At 43.4% G+C, this 20,346-nt stretch overlaps 1 protein-coding gene across 7 annotated transcripts in view; it reads right to left on the bottom strand.

Annotated features, from left to right (window-relative positions):
- RNF157 (ring finger protein 157) overlaps window positions 1-20,346 on the bottom strand; it is an 83,313-nt gene that overhangs the window by 50,334 nt on the left and 12,633 nt on the right. For all 7 annotated transcript variants that reach the window (XR_003427556.1, XR_003427557.1, XM_027080763.1 and 4 more), the window contains exon 2: window positions 9,846-9,964. Coding sequence is in view for 5 of the 7 variants with exons in the window: in XM_027080763.1 (XP_026936564.1) it covers window positions 9,846-9,964 (119 nt within the window). In the remaining 2 variants the exon portion in view is untranslated. The remainder of the gene's footprint in view (window positions 1-9,845; window positions 9,965-20,346) is intronic.

Here is a 20,346-nt window from a genome sequence, read left to right on the forward strand (position 1 = left end):
AGGAAGCAACTTTCTCTAGAAGAAGGTATTTGAAATGATTTCTTCATCTTTGTTAAGAATTAAAAGGTAACATAAATAGAAGGATTTTTTTTGGGGGGGAAGGATATAAAAACAAGTTAAATTTCAAAATTGAAGACCTACAATAATTTCATCAAAATAAGTTCCTAAAACGAAATGGTCATTTCTTCCCTAGGCCAATACTGGTGTGCACGTGTGCCTTAAAAACTGAATGTAATACTCATGTTAACAGCAGCATTATTCATAACAGCCAAGGGGTGGAAGCAACCCAAGTGTCCACTGACAGATAAATGGATAAACAAAATGTGCTCTATCCATACAATGGAATATTATTCAGCCTTCAAAAGGAAGGAAATTCTGACACAGGCTACAACATGGATGAATCCTGAAGTCATTAGGCTCAGTGAAATAAACCAGTCACAAAAAGACAAATACTGTAAGAACCCACTCAGATGAGGTACTGCAGTAGTCAAATTCTTAGAGACAGAACGTAGAACGGTGGATGCCAGGGGCTAGGGGGAGAGGAAAAGGAGGAGTTAGTATTTAATGAGGACAGAGTTTCAGTTTTGCAAGATGAAAAGAGTTCTGGAGACTGAGTGTAAAACACTGTCAATGTACTGAACTATATCCTTAAAATGGTTAAGATGATACCTTTTATGTTATGAGTATTTTGTCACATTTTTTAAAAAACTGAAAGTAAAAGATCGAGAAGATCACTTATTGAACTGAGCAGGGTGGTCACCTCTGGGGAGAGCCCAGAAGTAGGGAGACATGTATTATAAAAATGCTGTTTTAAAAAAATCCTTACGTAAAGCTGTCTGTAAAGCCTTAAAAGCATTTAAAAAGTATGAATATTTGGGCTTCCCTGGTGGCGCAGTGGTTAAGAATCTGCCTGCCAATGCAGTGGACATGGGCTCGAGCCCTGGTCCAGGAAGATCCCACATGCGGCGGAGCAACTAAGCCCGTGAGCCACAACTACCGAGCCTGTACTCTAGAGCTCGCGTGCCACAACTATTGAAGCCCGTGTGCCTAGAGCCTGTGCTCTGCAACAAGAGAAGCCACTGCAAGAAGCCCATGCACTACAACGAAGAATAGCCCCCACTCGTCTCAACTAGAGAAAGCCTGCGCACAGCAACGAAGACCCAACGCAGCCAAAAATAAATAAATTAAATACTTTTTTTTAAGTATGAATATTTATTCCCTAGTTTAGCTCTTTATAATCTGGGTTTTCTTTTACTCTCAGGTTGTTAAAAGCAGGCCACATCCACACCTAATCTGACGTTTCTAAAGCTGAACCATCGCGGCCTGACACCCAAAGGCTGACGCTCCATCCCTCTCCATGCTTATTCTGATGTTTTTCTCATTTTCCACAAGCCCGTAACCACTCAGCAGACCACACCCTTCTTGCAGTTCATTAAAAAAAAAATTAAAACCATTATTCTATGAATTTCCTTAATTTTCCTACCTCTATATATTCTCCTCTATATATTTTATTTCCTTCCTGTGCTCAGCAGTAATCCCTTCTCTATTTTTAGAAAAAATTTAAATGCTTTTAATTAAAAAGTGAAACCATGTTCACTGGGGAAAATTCAAACAACATAGAAGAATATGAAGGAAGTACCTCCCCTCACTGATGCACCCCCAAGAGTTACCCCATCACAGGTTAAAATGCATTGTGCTCATGTATTTTTTTTTTTTTTTTTTTTTTTTTTTTGTGCTCATGTATTTTTATGCACCTGTAAATATCAACATAAATGTATGCATATATTTTTATACACTGTTACTTTTATCAGAAATGAAACCAGGGACTTCCCTGGTGGCGTGGTGGTTAAGATTTCGAGCTCCCAATGCAAGGGGCCCGGGTTCAATCCCTGGTCAGGGAATTAGATCCCACATGCATGCCGCAACTAAGAGTTCACATGCCACAACTAAGGAGCCAGTGAGCCATAACTAAGGAGGCTGCCTGCAGAAACTAAGACCCAGTGCAACCAAATAAATAAATAAATATTAAAAAAATAAAATAAAGAAATGAAACCAGACTCTACATTATATATAGGAACCTGGTTTTTTTTGGTAAATGATGTGGTCATAGATATATTTTCACCTCAGTGGATACAGCTCTACTTTATTTTTGGCTGAATACCAGTTCATAGTATAGACACACTATAATTTATTTAACAATTCCTGCCTGACGTGTGGAAAACCCACACACATCTGGTGTCAAAAGTGAATCAGGAGGGAATTCCCTGGTGGCCCAGTGGTTAAGAATCTGCCTGCCAATGCAGGGGACACAGGTTTGAAACCTGGTCTGGGAAGATCCCACATGCCGTGGAGCAACTAAGCCCGTGTGCCACAACTACTGAGCCTGTGCTCTAGAGCCCGTGAGCCGCAACTACTAAGCCCGCGTGCCACAAATACTGAAGCCCGTGCTCTGCAACAAGAGAAGCCACCGCAGTGAGAAGCCTGCGTACTGCAACGAAGAGTAGCCCCTGCTCACCACAACTAGAGAAAGCCCGCATGCAGCAACAAAGACCCAACACAGCCAAAAATAAATAAATAAATAAATAAATAAATAAAAAGTGAATCGGAAAAAAAAAAAGTGAATCAGGGGACTTCCCTGGTGGCACAGTGGTTAAAAACCGCCTGCCAATGTAGGGAACATGGGTTTGAGCCCTGGTCTGGGAAGATCCCACATGCCGTGGAGCAACTAAGCCAGTGCACCACAACTATTGAGCCCACATGCCACAACTACTGAAGCCCGTGCACCTAGAGCCCGTGCTCCACAACAAAAGAACTCACTGAAAGGAGAAGTCTGTGCACCACAATGAAGAGTAGCGCCCGCTCGCCACAACTAGAGAAAGCCGGAGCATAGCTAACGAAGACCCAACGCAGCCAAAAATAAAATAAATAAAAATTAATTAATTAATTTAAAATATGTGAATCAGCATTGTAGTAGAATACTGAGAGCAGAGGAAACACAGGAGTATGTTCTTCCTTTACATGGACACTCAGAGAAGTGAAATAGCTGGGCCACAGCTGAAAATTTACTAAATATTGCCAAACTGAATGCCCAAAACAAAAACAGTTGTAGTACAATTATAAAGGAAGGAAGAAGGAAAGAAGATAGCAGACAAAAGACAAAAAATCCAATCTAATACACACACACACACACACACACACACACACACACTCGGAAAAGAGGCCCACTCCTTCCATGGACTTCACATTGTGCTATGGACTCATGTCCCCCTCCCCCATTCATACGTTGAAGCCCAACTTCCAATGTGACTATATTTGGAGATGGGGCTTTTGGGAGGTAATTAGGGTTAGATAAGGTCATAAGGGTGGGCCCCTCAAGATGGGATTAGTGGCTTTATAAGAACAGAAATAGAGATATCAGTCTCTCTCTTTTTTTCTCTTTTTGGCCACACCGTGCGGCTTGCAGGATCTCAGCTCCCCAACCAGGGATTGAACCCGGGCCACGGTAATGAAAGCCCTGAATCCTAACCACTAGGCAACCAGGGAACTCCCAGTCTCTTTCTGCCATGTGAGGACACAGTAAGAAGGCAGTCACTGCAAGCCAGGAAGAGGGCCTTCACCAGCAACCCAGTCTTCCAGCACCTTGATCTTGGATTTCTCAGCCTCCAGAACTGTGAGAAGTGAGTATGTGTTGTTTAAGCCACCCAGCCTGTGGTATTTTGTTACGGCAGCCTGGGCAGATGAATACAGGCTCCAGGGCAGTAGATACTGGGGTACTTGTGACCAACCGGTCTGGTTACACTGGGGCCTGGGCACAAACCAACCTGCAGACAAAACCCGTGCAGAGCATCCCATTTAAGTGGTAGCTGCCCCCAGGGGCTCCTCCTCCGTGTCCTCTGACTTAACTCCTCCCCTTCCCTCAACTCACACTGCCCACAACTTTTGAATCTGCACCATCCTTATTTTTTAATGCTGCTATCCTAGTTCAGGTACTTTTCATTCTTAACTAAAACTACGACCTCTTAACTGGTCTCTTTAATCTCCTCCCTTTCTGATCCACTCTACACTGTGAGTTGATTTAAAGAGCTAACTTTCTAAAATGGAAACCAAATCACAAGAGTTGTCATTATTTGAATTCTGAAAATATTCCAGCAAGATGGATATTTTTTTTTTTTAAGATGGATATTTTTTTTTTTTTAAGATGGATATTTTTTTTTTTTGTGGTACGCGGGCCTCTCACTGTTGTGGCCTCTCCCGTTGCGGAGCACAGGCTCCGGACGCGCAGGCTCAGCGGCCATGGCTCACGGGCCTAGCTGCTCCGCGGCATGTGGGATCTTCCCAGACCGGGGCACGAACCTGTGTCCCCTGCATCGGCAGGCGGACTCTTAACCACTGCGCCACCAGGGAAGCCCTAAGATGGATATTTTTTTAAACTTTTTTAAAAAAATTTTTTGGCTGCACCATGTGGCTTGTGGGATCTTAGTTCCCTGACCAGGGATTGAACCCAGGCCTGCAGCAGTGAGAGCGTGGAGTCCTAACCACTGAACCACTGGGGAATTCCCAAGATGGGTTTTTTTTTTGTTTTTTTTTTTTTTTTACGGTACGCAGGCCTCTCACTGTCGTGGCCTCTCCCGTTGAGGAGCACAGGCTCCGGACGCGCAGGCTCAGCGGCCATGGTTCACGGGCCCAGCCGCTCCGCGGCATGTGGGATCTTCCCGGACCGGGGCACGAACCCGTGTCCCCTGCATCGGCAGGCGGACTCTCAACCACTGCACCACCAGGGAAGCCCCAAGATGGGTATTTTTATAGATGGGGAAACAGAGGCTCAGTGATGGCCAATACCTTAACCTACACCAGAAAGCTAGTCAATGGCAAAGCCACTCATGACTACGACCTTCTCTACTGTCATAGGAAAGGATAAGCTTCTCAGTACAATATTCACAGCCCTTCGAACACGGGCCCAGTTTGTCTTTCCAACCTCATCTCCCACCAACATCCCTCACGACCCAGTCCTTACAGACTACTTGCCATTCTGGAAGCCCGACGTGCACTTCTGCATCTTCATGCTTCCTTGCAGCGCTTGTTAATTCTGCCTTAATGACCTTCCCAGTCTCCACCCAGGAAGTCCTGCTCATCACTCCAGGTTCCAGGACTCCTCTCTCAGAGCCAGTTCCCGGGGCGGAGGGCATCCCCACTCCCCTGCACTTTCAGATTACTCTGGCCCTGTCTCTCTCGGAGAACTTACCACGACCCATCACAGTCAGGGGCAATCTGCCCACCCCACTCCGCCAGAGCTCCTCGGGGCAGGAGCCAAGTCCTTCTCGCCTTTGCATTCCCCGTTGTGAGCACAATATATGACTCACAGATATTTACTGAATGAATAAACGGCACCATGGCTAACGCAAAGCTCTATATGTGTAAAATCCTGCTTCATAAATGGATGTATCGCCAAGTTCCTTTAACTAGCTTGCTCTCCCTGCCCATATGTGAATAAAAGGGTTCAGTGTATGGCAACTGGATTTAAGCACCACTTTGGGGTACATCTCTATGAGAGGAAGAAGGAAAGCCCACCTCTGTGCGCCTTCGTTCTTAACACCAGCTGTGCAGCCTGGCTGTAGGGAGCGTGAGGAAGAAGCGACAAAACACACAAGAGGTTGTGGAGTATTAGGGGCCCAACGAAAACTCAGCTGCTTCCTCTCAGATGACAGGAGAGATCTGAACTCCGGAGAGTCAAGAGAACACTTGATATCTGACAATCCTAAGGTCACTAAGCCTCCAGATAATTTAGAGTTTTAGCAGTAATTTACCTCAACAAACTAAGATCTAATGCAATAAAGGACCAAAAAAATCAGCACCAGCTCTTCTGCCACCTAAGAAAGGGAGGAATGGCCTTGACTCAACTGTGATGTACAAACACAACCATCTTATCTCCTCTATATAGGGACCAGGGCAGAAAGCCCTTCAGAAGCCCTGTTCACTACTTAAGACAGTTGCTTAAAAACCAGTGGGTATTCTCTCCACCCAGAACTATCAGTAACTGCAGAAGTAACCAACCTGAAAGCCTAGTGAGTGCAGCTAACATGGCTCCATACCTCTTTGCATCCAGCAGTTGCAACGCATTTTTCAAGCATGACATTCCTATAAAGTCAGAACTGCCTCCACTTTACAAGTGGGTAATTTGAGAGCCTGAGTGATGGACTTGCCAAGGTTGCAAAGAGTTTAAGGTACATAAAACTTCCAATCTTGATTCCAACCTCGCTTCAACCATCCTTCTACATATACACACACTCTGGTTCTTTAAATCTGACCTGAAGACTTGATAATACATTTGACTTTGATGGATCATCCTAAGTGGGAGATCAGCTCCAGTAAAAACTACAGGCTGAGCGATAACTGAATGGTACTCATCTTAGTCTGATCGTTCAGAAATGACAGGAAAAACAAGACCCAGAAGCCAGGAAGTCTATGGCATTTATAATTTAATCTAATAATGTATTTCAACATATTTTGTCCCCATCTCTCTGGAAAGAGGTGCTGTTCCTGCCTGAAGCTGCTGGATGGCTTTATAAGGCTGTTTGCTTTCCTCTGCAACCTGACGCCCATTTACCGACACCGAGATACGTTACTAGAGAGTAGAGGTCAGCTCTGCAGAACTCAAGCGACCAGTCAACCTTCAATCGATGGGCCTTCCCCTAAACAAGCTGACCTGCGGTAACGGCAAACTCCCCAGGTCAGGTCAGCAGGTGGAATTACACACCAGCTATGGACTCTGTCAAGAGGCACACAGGAGAACATGTCATGGCCATGCTGGCTACTTTCGGATGGTTGTCTCTCCATATCTCACAAACCTCACTTGATGATCTACTTAGACAGACTCACAGACAGGACACGCGCAGGGGTCCTGAGTGCACCTCACCTGACCAGCAGGAAAGGGCAGAGGACCCCAGGCTCTGGAGCTGGACTGCTGGGATCAAATCCTGATTTAGTCACTTCCAGGCTTTGCGATCTTTGTTTCAATTCTTTGTGTCTCTTTGTTCTTCATCTGTCAAATCAGGACCCTACTCGTTAGGGTGAGAACACAACGAGAGAACACGTACGGAGAGCTTAGCACAACCAGGCCTGGCAAACAGTAAGTGTTCAATAAATGTTAGCTATTATTATTATCAACTAAGAAAGGGGGAAAGCAAAGGGAAATGTGCTACATTTCTTCTGTTTTCTCTGCTTCTACCTCCCTCTTTGAAGTGACCCTGATTTCCTTCCTTAACATGAAATCATGATGTCTTTTGAGAACATTTGCTCTGTGCAACATGAAGCAGAGTTAATGATTACTTCATAAAAACAACAACAGAACGGCCAGTGTTGATACTCCTTTGGGAGAGCGCCTGCAAGTGAAGGTCAAGTCTGCTCTCCTGTGCTCCTGGAAGAGCTCATTCATTCATAGGCTCACAGAGAAGTGTAAACAAGGCGGTTAAGCTTTGCGAAGGTTCGTTAGCTGGCAGAAACCTCAAAATGAACCTAAAGAAGTGTTCCCTTGTTTTAAAATCATCTTTGGGACTTCTCTGGTGGCGCAGTGGTTAAGAATCCGCCTGCCAATGCAGGCGACACGGGTTCGAGCCCTGGTCCGGGAAGATCCCACATGCCGCAGAGCAGCTAAGCCCGTGCACCACAACCACTGAGCCTGCGCTCTAGAGCCCCTGAGCCACAACTACTGAAGCCTGCGTGCCTAGAGCCCGAGCTCTGCAACAAGAGAAGCCACCGCAGTGAGACGCCCACATACCACAACGAAGAGCAGCCCCCGCTCACCGCCACGAGAGAAAGACCTCGTGCAGCAACAAAGACCCAAAGCAGCCAAAACTAAATAAATAACATAATCTTTATGGCCTGAAAAGGTGAAAAAACAAAACAACTACACTTTTTTAAAGTACATGAACTATTCTGACACCAGAGGAAAGAAAAAAGGGAGGAAGAAATGGACACAAACGTCAAGTCCATGTGAGAAGAAAGGGCATTTTTCCAGGCATAAGCTGACTCTCAGTGAATGAGGAAGAGTACTTATCTGGCTCCATCAGAAAAAAAAGATCTTTCCACTCTAATGGCTAAGGTAGTAGCAGCAAAATCAGAGAACAGACATTTGGTAAGTGTGAGCTGTCAGAAGTGAATCTGAAGCAGAAAGGACTTGGTATTTTCTAAAGTACTACTGGACTAAGAATTAGAAGGTGTTGAAGAGGGGGACTGTCACCCCAGATAGAAAGGAAGAAAACAATGAAAACCATCACCACCAACAACAACGTTTTTCAATTAAAGCTCCAGATGGAAGATCATCACCAGATTAACCTTCCTAAAAAGCAAACAAACAAACAAACAAAATAATTTCTCCAGGGCACTTATCTGCCTAAAAACCTTCAGTGTTCCCCAGAGCCTACAGGAGAGAGTGGAAAACGTCTGGAGGTAATGGAGTCCCCACCTACCTTTCCAATCTTGTTTCGCCATCAGGAAAGGTCCACTCCCGCCAGACTGGCTTCCTTATTTGTTCCAGGGGAGGAACAAACCATGCTCATTTCAGCTTTGTATCCCCAGCGCCTATCACAGTACCTGGTACACAGTAGTTTCTCAGTAAATGGTTGCCCATTCAACAGAAACGTGAATGCTTTCAGGCCTGTGCTCTGCACCTCACTCCCGGGAAGCCCCTTTCCCACCCGCCTTGTTGAAAACCCAGCCATCCTCCAAGGCCTTGTTCTCCACACCGGCACCGAAGCATCTGCCCTTGCCACTCCCCTCCCCCACTCCCTATTCCTACAGAACCCCATCCCTTCAGACCCTGGGTGCTACTGAAACATTTCCCGTTCCTATGTTTTGTCTGCCCCACTAAACTAGGAGTTTCTGGAGAAAGGCAGGATATTTTGAAGCAATGAGAAGCAGTGGAAAGGTTATGATCTCTGGCTAGGCAGATCTAGTTATGTGACTTTGGGAAAACTTTCTGTAAAGCACTTCGAACAGGGCCCAGAACATAGTAGGCACTTCATAAAGGCTATTACCGCTGTTCATCTTTCGGAACCTCAGTTTTCTCGCAACCTCACTTCTCTCGCTTACAAAATGGGACTGATAATAAATCCTCTGTCAGGTGGGTCTTTGTGAAGATTAGGAATAATGCCTGAGAAGTCTCTAGGGCCTTCCTTAGCACACAGCAGCCACTCAATAGCCATATGGAAGCTATGATTACAACGCCTCAGGCTGGGTGCAGAGAAAGTGCTCCCTAAACGTTTATGGAATGAGTTGAATGAATGGAGAGAGAGACAGTCTGATAGCAGGTCAGATATCAAGGGGAGCTTTCTGAGTCATTCATTCAACAGATCTTTATTAAGGGCTTATCGTAATGTCCCAGGCTTTGTCCTGGGTGCTGGGATGCAGCAGTCGGACAGCCCTTGCCCTGTGAAATGTACCTTCTGATGGGGAAGGCAGATACTAAACAGGAGGAGACAGAGAAATAAAAGCGCTTATATGGTATTAAGTGCTATGAAGAGGAACGAAAAGCAAGGTGAGGGCAAGCTAGGGGCTGGGCAAGGGCAGTCCTCAGAGGTGGCATTTAGGCAGAGCTTCAGATCCCTAGGAGAGCTGGGGTTTGTGAGCTGTCCTCGCCCTCAGGCAGACCCTGTACTTTTCCACGGGGCGGCCTCGAGTGCCAGGAGACCCTGATCCCTCAAAGAGGCTGCGGTCTGGCTCCCAGGGCCCCTCTCAACTCAGACCAAGCTACAAACACTGCTGAACCAGCAATTACAAACTTATTTTGACAAGACCATTTGACTTGGGCCACTTAGCCCCGCGTGGATGTAAACGGATTACAATCATACCGCAACTGGTCTGTTCCCCAGAAAGTTCAGATCGCTGTTCTCTCCAAACAGGTAGCCTTCGGGATGAGTTGAATCAAACTTCTCTCCTCCCATAATGAAGTGGCTGGCAAAATAGCTTCCTAGAGGGCGAGAGACAGAAAAGTCAAACAGAAACCAGTCAAATTAAGCCAAGCGAAAAAGCTGATGCGGAAAAAAAAAAAAAAAAAGGTTAACCCTTCAACAAACAATTAGAGCAGCTTCTAACCCTAGGAAAATGTTCTTCTCTTGATTGGGGATAATGGCACAAAACAAACAAAATCATAGCAGTGAGAACCCAAGATACCAAATATAAAACAGATCACCGTATTCCTTGTGACATTCTTAATTGAATCTTTACCATGATCTGGCTATGATACCATGAAGCAAAAGACCAGAAGGCCCCACAATGCACGTGAACATATAATGTATGAACATATCTATGTTATATGTATGTTAATGAACATATATATGTGTTTTGTTCCTGATTTTTTTCCTTACACTGGAAGTGGTTATTCTTTGTTCTCCACCTCTTCAGGAATCTTAACTGCAGGTACCAGCATGCATACACACATACGTTTCTTTGCCTAGATTTGTCATAAGCCAGCTCATACTACACACAGAAGTCTCAGCACCTACCTACCTATGTGTATACCTCCATAACCCTCCACAGTGAAGGCTCTTTGTTTTTCATATTTGTTTCAAAATGATTGTTTAATAGGAAAATACAAATTTAAATAATACTGCCCCAGGCTTTACCTACCAACTACCACATAGATTATGTAGCTTAATTGGACAGGTTTAGTGCTATGAAAGATACAGACACATACACAAACCCTAGTCTCAAATTCATTAGCAGTGCTGATGGCCAAGGTTACAGGGACATCAGTCACACAGGCTCTCTTTGCCCCACCTTGACCAGCCAGGAGGCAGGGATATTTTCAACTCTACACTAACCAGATGCGATCAGCAGTCAGGGTCAGAATCCCCATCTGCCTTATCCAGATAGAAGGAAGAACCGTGCCAGGACCTGATGGCACTAAGTCACCAAGGGAGGCTTAGGTAACACCGCACATTCCATCTGGGAACACTTTCCAAATCTGATGATTAAACGAATGCTTTTCATAGAATGGATAAACAACAAGGTCCTACTGCATTGCAAAGGGACTATATTCAATATCCTGTAATAAACCATAGTGGAAAAGAATAGAAAAAGGAATGTATGTATATGTATAATTGAGTCACTTTGCTGTACAGCAGAAATGAACACTTTGTAAATCAACTATACTTCAATTAAAAAATGCTTTTTTTAAAAAAATAGATCTTTATTGGAGTATAATTGCTTCACAATACTGTTAGTTTCTGTTGCACAACAAAGCGAATCAGCCATATGCACACACGTGTCCCCATATCCCCTCCCTCTTGAGCCTCCCTCCCACCCTCCCTATCCCACCCGCTAGGTCATCGCAAAGCACAGAGCAGATCTCCCTGTGCTATGCGGCTGCTTCCCACCAGCCAACTATTTTATATTCAGTAGTGTATATATGTCGATGCCACTCTCACTTCATCCCAGCTTCGCCCTCCCACCCCATGTCCTCAAGTCCATTCTCTATGCCTACCTCTTTATTCCTGCCCTGCAACTAGGTTCGTCAGTACCATTTTTTTTTTTTTTTTAGATTCCATCTATATGCGTTAGCATATGGTATTTTTTTTTTTTCTCTTTCTGACTTACTTCACTCTGTATGACATACTCTAGGTCCATCCACCTCACTACAAATAACTCAATTTCATTTCTTCTTATGGCTGAGTAATATTCCATTGTATATATGTGCCACATCTTCTTTATCCATTCATCTGTTGATGGACACTTAGGTTGGTTCCATGTCCTGGCTATTGTAAACAGTGCTGCAATGAACATTGTGGTACATGACTGTTTGAATTACGGTTTTCTCTGGGTATATGCCCAGTAGTGGGGTTGATGGGTCATATGGTAGTTCTATTTTTAGTTTTTTAAGGAACCTCCATACTGTTCTCCATAGTGGCTGTATCAATTTACGTTCCTACCAACAGTGCAGAAGGGTTCCCTTTTCACCACACCCCTTCCAGCAAAAAAAAATGCTTCTTAAGCCACATTTCTATAATCTAATTCCCCCACAAAGGCAAGCTGTTCAAAGTGAACAACTCCTACCATAATATACTTTACCGATGCTCTCATACACCCCAGTTCTTAGATTAATACAAAGAACTGATGAATCAGCAAAAGTCTTCTTTACGTGTTATACGGCTCGGGTAAGTGTTTCAATGTTTTAGGTATACAGCAAACTCTAAAAAAAAATGAGATTCAGCACTTTCAGCCTGTGAAGAAGCCACAGCGAGGAAGACAGAGAAGAATGTTCTAACAGAAGAACGGAACCAAATGTTCATTTTTTGGGTTTTCTACACATGGAGCTGCTTTAGTCTAGAAACACTTATTAAACAAAACCACGTGGATAAAATCACTCGCCACAAAGTGAGGCAGTTCTTTCATTAAATAACAGGCAGTAAAACATTATTTGAAAGTAACAGCTGCCAAAACAAAAGCAATCACTGAGGAACGCTTGAAAGTTACCCATCAGAACGAAAACACACAGGGCAGCCATCTGCAGTGATACAACAGCGCGATTCATCATTTAGGAAAGCTTAGTTATCAATTATTTATGTCTAGCACTTACTAGCCCTATTTTCCACGTGCATAATTTATAGAGAGGGGAGGTGCCTAGTTGCCATAAGCAGAGGCAGCCATCTCAAAGAATCTGTCATTTACTGTTGAACCTTAGTAAAATATATTTTTTATACATTAGATATTATACATTTATTACACATTAGGTGACATTAGAAAAGGGAAAGATGTTTACGTTGATGGATGGATGGCTTGCCCAAATCATGAATAAAGAACCGGGAGAAGCAGGTTTGGTGTCTGGAGTGGTACAGGTTGAGTTCAATGTGGGACACGTTGAGTTTCCAGTACCTGGGAGCAGTCAGGTGAGGGATGTGGGGACAATGAAATCCACGGAAATTTGATCCTAGCAAGAGAAGAGCACTAATGGCTTCAGGGTTAAAGTGTTAAAGATGACAGTGTTCTAGTGGAAATGCCATTTTTGGGGGGAGCTGTGACATTAAAAGAAATTATCCAGAAAGCAGTGCAGAGCTAACTGTAGCCTTGCCTGGCATTAGAAATCAAGAGCATACATATACCAAGACCTAAAATTAAGGTCAATAATCCACACATGAAAAGGGGATTTTTCATTTCAGGAGAAGCGTCAATGCCAAGTTCCTGGGAAAAGCTGATCTTCCTTGGTGCACTTATCATCAGGTAAAAGGAAAATTAAACTTAAGACAACTGAAATTTTGTTTTTTCCTCTCTTTGAAATGCACCTCGCTAATAACCCCAGTTAGACTAGAGAGAGAGCAAACTTGCTATCTGCAGCCTAGCTAAAGCATTCTGCCTGTTTGCCCAGGCTGCCCAGAGGTGTGGATCAGGGCACAGTGACCGAGAGCGGCCGCATCAGCAGATGGGAACACCAAGCACACTAACAATCCTTGAAAAAAAATGCCTTCTGGACAATTTGCACACATTTTTGCTTCTTAGTGGGAACTGTGCTCTAAAATCAGAAATGGTAGGGGAAAAAGAACTGCCCTAAAACACTTCTTTGCCTATTTGCTAATGGGAAAATATACACATGACTAGATAACCTACAAGCTTTCCATTATTAGTTGGCTATAATTTCTTAAACAAATTATATTTAAAACAAAAGGTATGAATGGGAGGGGAAAAGGGGAATTAGTGTTTAATGGGTACAGAGTTTGTTTTGCAAGAAGAAAAAGTTCTAGAGATTTTAACACTAATGAACTGTACACTTGAAAATGGTTAAGATGGTAAGTTTACTGTTATGTATTTTTAACCACAATAAAAATAAATATCAAGAAAAAAAAAACAACCATAACGTATGGCCCAGAATGACCAGTGCTAATACAATATTTTTTCAGTATTTTAAAAAAAGTATTAAAGAAAATAAGGCATCTAGACAAACAAAAATCAAATTACTTACAAGGGAAGAAAATTACACTAGTACTGTTCTTCCAGATCAGCACTGAACAAAGATATGCTAACACAGGACTTCCCTGGAGGTCAAATAGTTAAGACTCCACGCTTCCACTGTAGGGGGAGTGGGTTCAATCCCTGGTCCCGGAACTAAGATCCCATATGCCGCGTGGCGTGGCCAAAAATATATATATGTATACCATGAGCCGTAAATGCAAGCCACATATGTAATTTTAAATTATCTAATAGCCACATTTTTAAAAAGTAAAAATAAGCAAAATTAATTTGAATATATTGTATTTATCCCAATGTTGGATATTCCAATATCACAATAGATCCAAAATATTATTTCAATAGGTAATCAATATAAAAACTTTTAAGGAGTTATTCACATTCTTTTTTTAACTATCCACGAAGAAAAATACAACTATTTGTTACTCAGCAAGAGAACAAAGAGAAATATCTTGGAATTCACTAACTTAAATAATTTACCCAGTGAATTAAGATATTAGGGCATATTCCTAACATCACAATGAAATTCAGTGTTGCTCAGTGAATTCCAGAATTTATGTCTGTCCCAGTGAGATATTCGGACATTTGCCACCAAACCACTATGTATTACCACATCACGCGATAAAGGGTAGTTAAACCTCCTTCCCGTCTTTCTACAACTCTGTATTTAAAGGGTTCCCTAAATGTTAACAAACAGAAACTCTAATTTTATTCTAATTTAAAATAACTTTTCTTTCCAAATCTATGATATTACTGAAATATGTTGGTCTACAGAAAAAGGGTTAGGGGAAAAAACCCAACTGTTTAGGCCTCTAGGTAATAGCAATTTATTTATTGTCATGGCATGATTCCAAATCAAAGATTTTAAGGTTTTTGAAACTTTATATTTTATAAAACTAACAAAATTCAAAGACGCTGCTGAGGAAGCAATAAAATTGTGATAATTTGTATAGAGTAAAAGATGAAGCAAAATATATTTTGGATTTTAGTCACTATCTCATGCTAATTGGGAGTTTTTTTTGTTTGTTTGTTTGTGTTTTTTTATGCGGTACGCGGGCCTCTCACTGCTGTGGCCTCTCCCGTTGCGGAGCGCAGGCACCGGACGCGCAGGCTCAGTGGCCATGGCTCACGGGCCCAGCTGCTCAGCGGCATGTGGGATCCTCCCGAACCGGGGCACGAACCCGTATCCCCTGCATCGGCAGGCGGACTCTCAACCACTGCGCCACCAGGGAAGCCCCTAATTGGGAGTTTTTATTGCAAGATCTCTAATCAATCTTCCCTTCTTTTGGTATTTTTTTAAAAATTGAGGTCACAGTAAAATAAATTAGATATCCTGCCTATAAGTGAAAAATACTAATCTTCACCTATCTACTTTTGGACCAATGGAGTTATATCCTTGATTATTGTAGAAAATGGAATTGTACTTAAAAATAACTTCATACAAAATTAAAATATGGGAAAAAATTTTAAAAATAAATTTAAAAATTATGGAAAAACTGGCTATGGAAATCCTATTACGTTTTCATATATCTGAAAAATCTTCATCTACATGGCATTTCAATAACATACTTTAAGCTTAAGGTCACAAAAATAAAAGGAAAGTAACAAAATTGTATTTAAACATCTCTAACTGTTCAAGTCAATTCTAATGCTACAATGCTGCTTTTGTTATTCATGTTTTTCACTTATTTAAAAAAATTATAGGGACTTCCCTGGTGGTGCAATGGTTAAGAATCCACCTGCCAATGCAGGGGACAGGTGTTGGAGCCCTAGTCCGGGAAGATCCCACATGCCGCGGAGCAACTAAGCCCGTGCGCCACAACTACTGAGCCTGTGCTCTAGAGCCCTCGAGCCACAGCTACTGAGCCCACGTGCCACAACGACCGAAGCCTACGTGCCTAGAGCCCGTGCTCCACAACAAGAGAAGCCACTGCAATGAGAAGTTCACGCACCGCAACGAAGAGTAGCTCCTGCTCGCCACAACTAGAGAAAGCCCGCGCCCAGCAGCCACGACCCAACACAGCCAAAAATAAATTAAATAAACAAAATTTAAAAATTATATAAGTAATACCTGTCTTTGGCAAAAAAAAAAAACAACAAAGAAGTACGTAATTTAAAAAGTAATAATCCAACACTATGAAAGGTAACTCCATTATTAACAATCCGTTTGCAGCCTTCCAGATTTTCCTATACATATATAAACACATTCAGGTTTTCTGTTTTGCTTTATTTTGATATTTAACCTAATTGGGATATTACTGATATTGATCTGCATGTTGCTTTTTTCCCTAATGTACTGTAGGCATCGTTCCAGGTCTGTACTTATGGATTGACCTCATTGCCTCATTGTTCTTTTTTTTTTTTTTTGACCCGTTCGCTCCGAGCAGCTTGCGGGATCTTAGTTCCCCAACCAGGGGCTGAACCCGGGCCTCAGCAGTGAAAGCACCAGAGTCCTAACCACTGGACCGCCAGGGAATTCCCGACCTCATTGTTCTTAATGACTACATAATAACCACCTCTGACTGAGGGCTTACTCTATACCAGTGCTGTACTAACAAGTATTATATAGGTTATCCCTCAAAATCCTATAAGGTGGGTGTTACTAATTTTTTTCTTTTAATTTTACCAAAGAGGAATTGAATGCACAGACAGTTTAAGTACTTTGTCCAAGGTCACACAGCTAGTAAGAGGCAGTGTCAGGCCCCAAATCCAGCTCTTTTTATTCCAGAGCCTGTGTGTACTCTTAACCATTACACTGTAATCCCAATGAGTGCCCACATTGAATTAACTGTTTCCCTACTGATAAACACTCCCTATTCTTTCTAGTTTATGTTGCTTGCCTGCTTTTTTTTTTTCTCTTTCTATTTGATTGTTTTTACATCTGGAATTTGTCTTCACGGACTGTATGGGATAAGAATTTTTTTTTTCCAAATAGGAAATTTTACTAACACCATTTACTGACTATTCCATTTCCCCCACTAATTTGAAATGCTATTTTTATCATGCTATATATACCTAGATCTGAATTCTATTCTATTCTGAACTAGTACAACATAGTTTTAACAACTGTAGCTTTACAGTATTTACAGCAAGGCACATATCAATGGACCCAAACCTTTCCCACATTCTCAAGTCCCCAAACCTGACCCCTCTACCCGTCTTCCTTTTCTTTTGTGGCACTCCCTCAAAACCCTTCTCCAGGGACTTCCCTGGCCGTCCAGTGGTTAAGACTCCGTGCTTCCACTGCAGGGGGCACGGGTTCGATCCCTGGTTGGAGACTATGATTTTGCATGCCGCGCACAGCGCAGCCCCCCAAAAAACCCCCAAACCCTTCTCCATTACGAAAGTTTCATCACCTTACAACCTCCCCATACTTCTATTCATACTTCCTTCCCGTCTCAAGAAGATATTCCTCTTTTCCCCATTCCAAGGTTAACTTCTTCACCTGGGTTCTCATTCCCAACTGCCTCTATGTCCTCCAGACCTCATCAAAAACCATCGTTCTTTCTCAAGATTTCTATTCCCCTCTCTCCGCTGGCCACTTGCCTCATTCTACAAATGTCTTCCCTCCCTGACTAAAAAAACAAATACAAAAACAAGTTCCATCTGCCGTGCCTTAAGACCCACCCACTCACCCATCCATCCATCCACCAGTTCATCCTCTGTCTGCTCCCACCCCACATCCAACAACTCCTCAAATCTTTTTTTTTTTTTCCCCTCAAATCTTTACAACAGTTTCCACCACTGCACTGAAACTCTTCTCTGGAATACCAAAGAGGCCAACTGTCTTTTCCCACAATTCATTCACCTTACGAACGCTCAGAAGACTTCAACACGAATTTCTGAGTCTTCTTCTTCTTGCCCCACTTTTCCACCCAGCCCCAAACATGGATATGTCTCTAAGAGCCCCATCCTCTGCTTTTCTTTCATTCTTCCTCTCTCTCTCTTCCTCACAGAATCAAAGCAAAGGCTTTGACTTAAGACAGAGCTGGATTTGGTCCTGATGCCACCGTCTACTAGCTGTGTGACCTCGGACAAATCATTTAACTTTTTTGAGCATTAGCTTTATTTATTATTTTGGTTGCAACGGGTCTTAGTTGGCGGCACACGGGATCTTCTCTACGGCATGCAAACTCTTAGTTGCGGCATGCATGCGGGATCTAGTTCCCCAACCAGGGATCGAACCCAGGCCCCCTGCATGGATTCTTACCCACTGGGCCACCAGAGAAGTCCCGCATTGGCTTCTTTATTTGTAAAATGGAGATAATAATACCCCTTTCCAAGGATTGCTGTTGGGACCTAATAAGATAACATTTATGCAGCTGGCTAGGCGCAGCGGGCAATTAATACACGTTGGCCCTCCTTTGCCGTCCTCAACTCCCAAACCTTTGTCTCTGATCTTTCTTTGGAGTTTCAGTCCAAATCTTTAACCACCTGCCGTATCTTTTTACCTGGGTATCCCTTCTTTGCCTCAAACTCAGTGAATAACCTTTTCTTCTGGAAGGAGGTGGAATGAAAGGCATTTTATCTTAAGAGTTGGCACCAGAACTCCTCTTAGGGAAGGCTTAATTTTTTTTTGGAATATACATTCACGAGCTACTTAGAATGGAGAATGGCACGCCAAAAGTATGGGTGCTTTTGTTGCTTGTTAATGGCACTCAAACTACTTTGTAATTTGTTTTATTTATTTATTCATTTATTTATTTACTTGGCTGCGCCGGGTCTTAGTTGTGGCATGTGGGATCTTTGTTGTGGCATGCAGGATTTTAGCTGCGGTGTGCAGGATCTAGTTCCCTGACCAGGGATTGAACCCGGGCCCCCTGCGTTGGGAGCACAGAGTCTTAGCCACTGGACCACCAGGGAAGTCCCAGTAAGTTGTTTTTTTTCTCAGGGGAAATAATAAAGAGAAGAGTCCAAGAAAGGAGAGGTAAGAGGAAAAGAGACATTAAGACAGAGGAAGGCCGGGATTGGTGAGCTGAAGAGCCAGTAAAACTCCCTAGTTGACATACAATTAGGGAGTTTGTATTTCTCCAATGTAAGCCCAAACTTCATCATCCCCCTACAAATCTTTACTAGAATCCACACTTTGTGTTTTTTTTTTTTTTTTTTTTTTGGCGGTACACAGGCCTCTCACTGTTGCAGCCTCTCCTGTTGCAGAGCACAGGCTCTGGACGTGCAGGCTCCACGGCCAGGGCTCACAGGCCCAGCCGCTCCGCGGTATGTGGGATCTTCCCGGACTGGGGCACAAACCCGTGTCCCCTGCATCGGCAGGTGGACTCTCAACCACTGCGCCACCAGGGAAGCCCTAGAATCCACACTTCGAATAATTTATGTGAATGGAATTTTTTGGAGAAACTGAATAATGGACCAATGTTACATTTGTTATGAGGCCAAGACAGCAAGCTGGAGCTCCGGGGCCAACATGGTCATAACATGTCACCTGGGAATTCACAGAAATCTCTGAGGGGGCATCAGAAGTCTGTACTCTGATTTGGGAGAATAGGTGGGTTTCTGTCTAATCTACCTAGATTATTTATTTAGTTAGTTAGGCCGCACAGTGCTGCATGCGGGATCTTGGTTCTCTAACCAAGGATCGAACCCACGCCCCCTGCAGTGGAAGCGTGGAGTCTTAACCACTGGACCGCCAGGGAAGTCCCAAATCTACCTAGATTTTGAGGAGCGGTAAAGCCCTGGCCGACATTTGGGAATCAATTCAAAAGCGGTTTCTGCTCCATATTCCCAATTTCTGTCAACGGGGCCTCACTTCTCTGGCTCCCAAGCTAAAAACAGTACAGGCATCAAAGCTACAAAAACCGTGAACATGTGCTTCGTGCAAAGCACCCCGTCCAGACCTCAGCCCTTTCCAAGTTTGATTACAGTGAGTTACCAGGTAACTTTCCTAGCAAGTCTCTATGCTTCCGGCGTTTTCTCCCCACAAGCTATCCCTCTAAGAGATAAATCTTCCTTAAAACACCATTTGCTTCCTCTCAAATTTGGCTCCTACCTGTAATTCTGTATCTATCAATACCATCGGCGACCTTTACCCACTACTAATACTATTCTCCACATTGGACTATTGGAGAGCTCTACCTGCCTTCAAAGTCTACCTTCAAGGCCATTAGCTCTCAAGAGCCCCACCCTTAATGATGAAGCTCTTCTCTTTATTTTATTCAATTGGCATAAACCACTCTGTACTGGGTTTTGTTTTTTGTTTTTTTTTTTTGCGGTACGCGGGCCTCTCACTGTTGTGGCCTCTCCCGTTGCAGAGCACAGGCTCTGGATGCGCAGGCTCTGCGGCCGTGGCTCACGGGCCCAGCCGCTCCGCGGCATGTGGGATCTTCGCGGACCGGGGCACGAACCCATGTCCCCTGCATCGGCAGGCGGACTCTCAAC

The sequence above is a fragment of the Aethalodelphis obliquidens genome, unplaced genomic scaffold (assembly GCF_003676395.1).
Source record: "Aethalodelphis obliquidens isolate GAN/ISIS:26980383/991018 unplaced genomic scaffold, ASM367639v1 scaffold44, whole genome shotgun sequence".
Classification (NCBI taxonomy): Eukaryota; Metazoa; Chordata; class Mammalia; order Artiodactyla; family Delphinidae; genus Aethalodelphis; species Aethalodelphis obliquidens.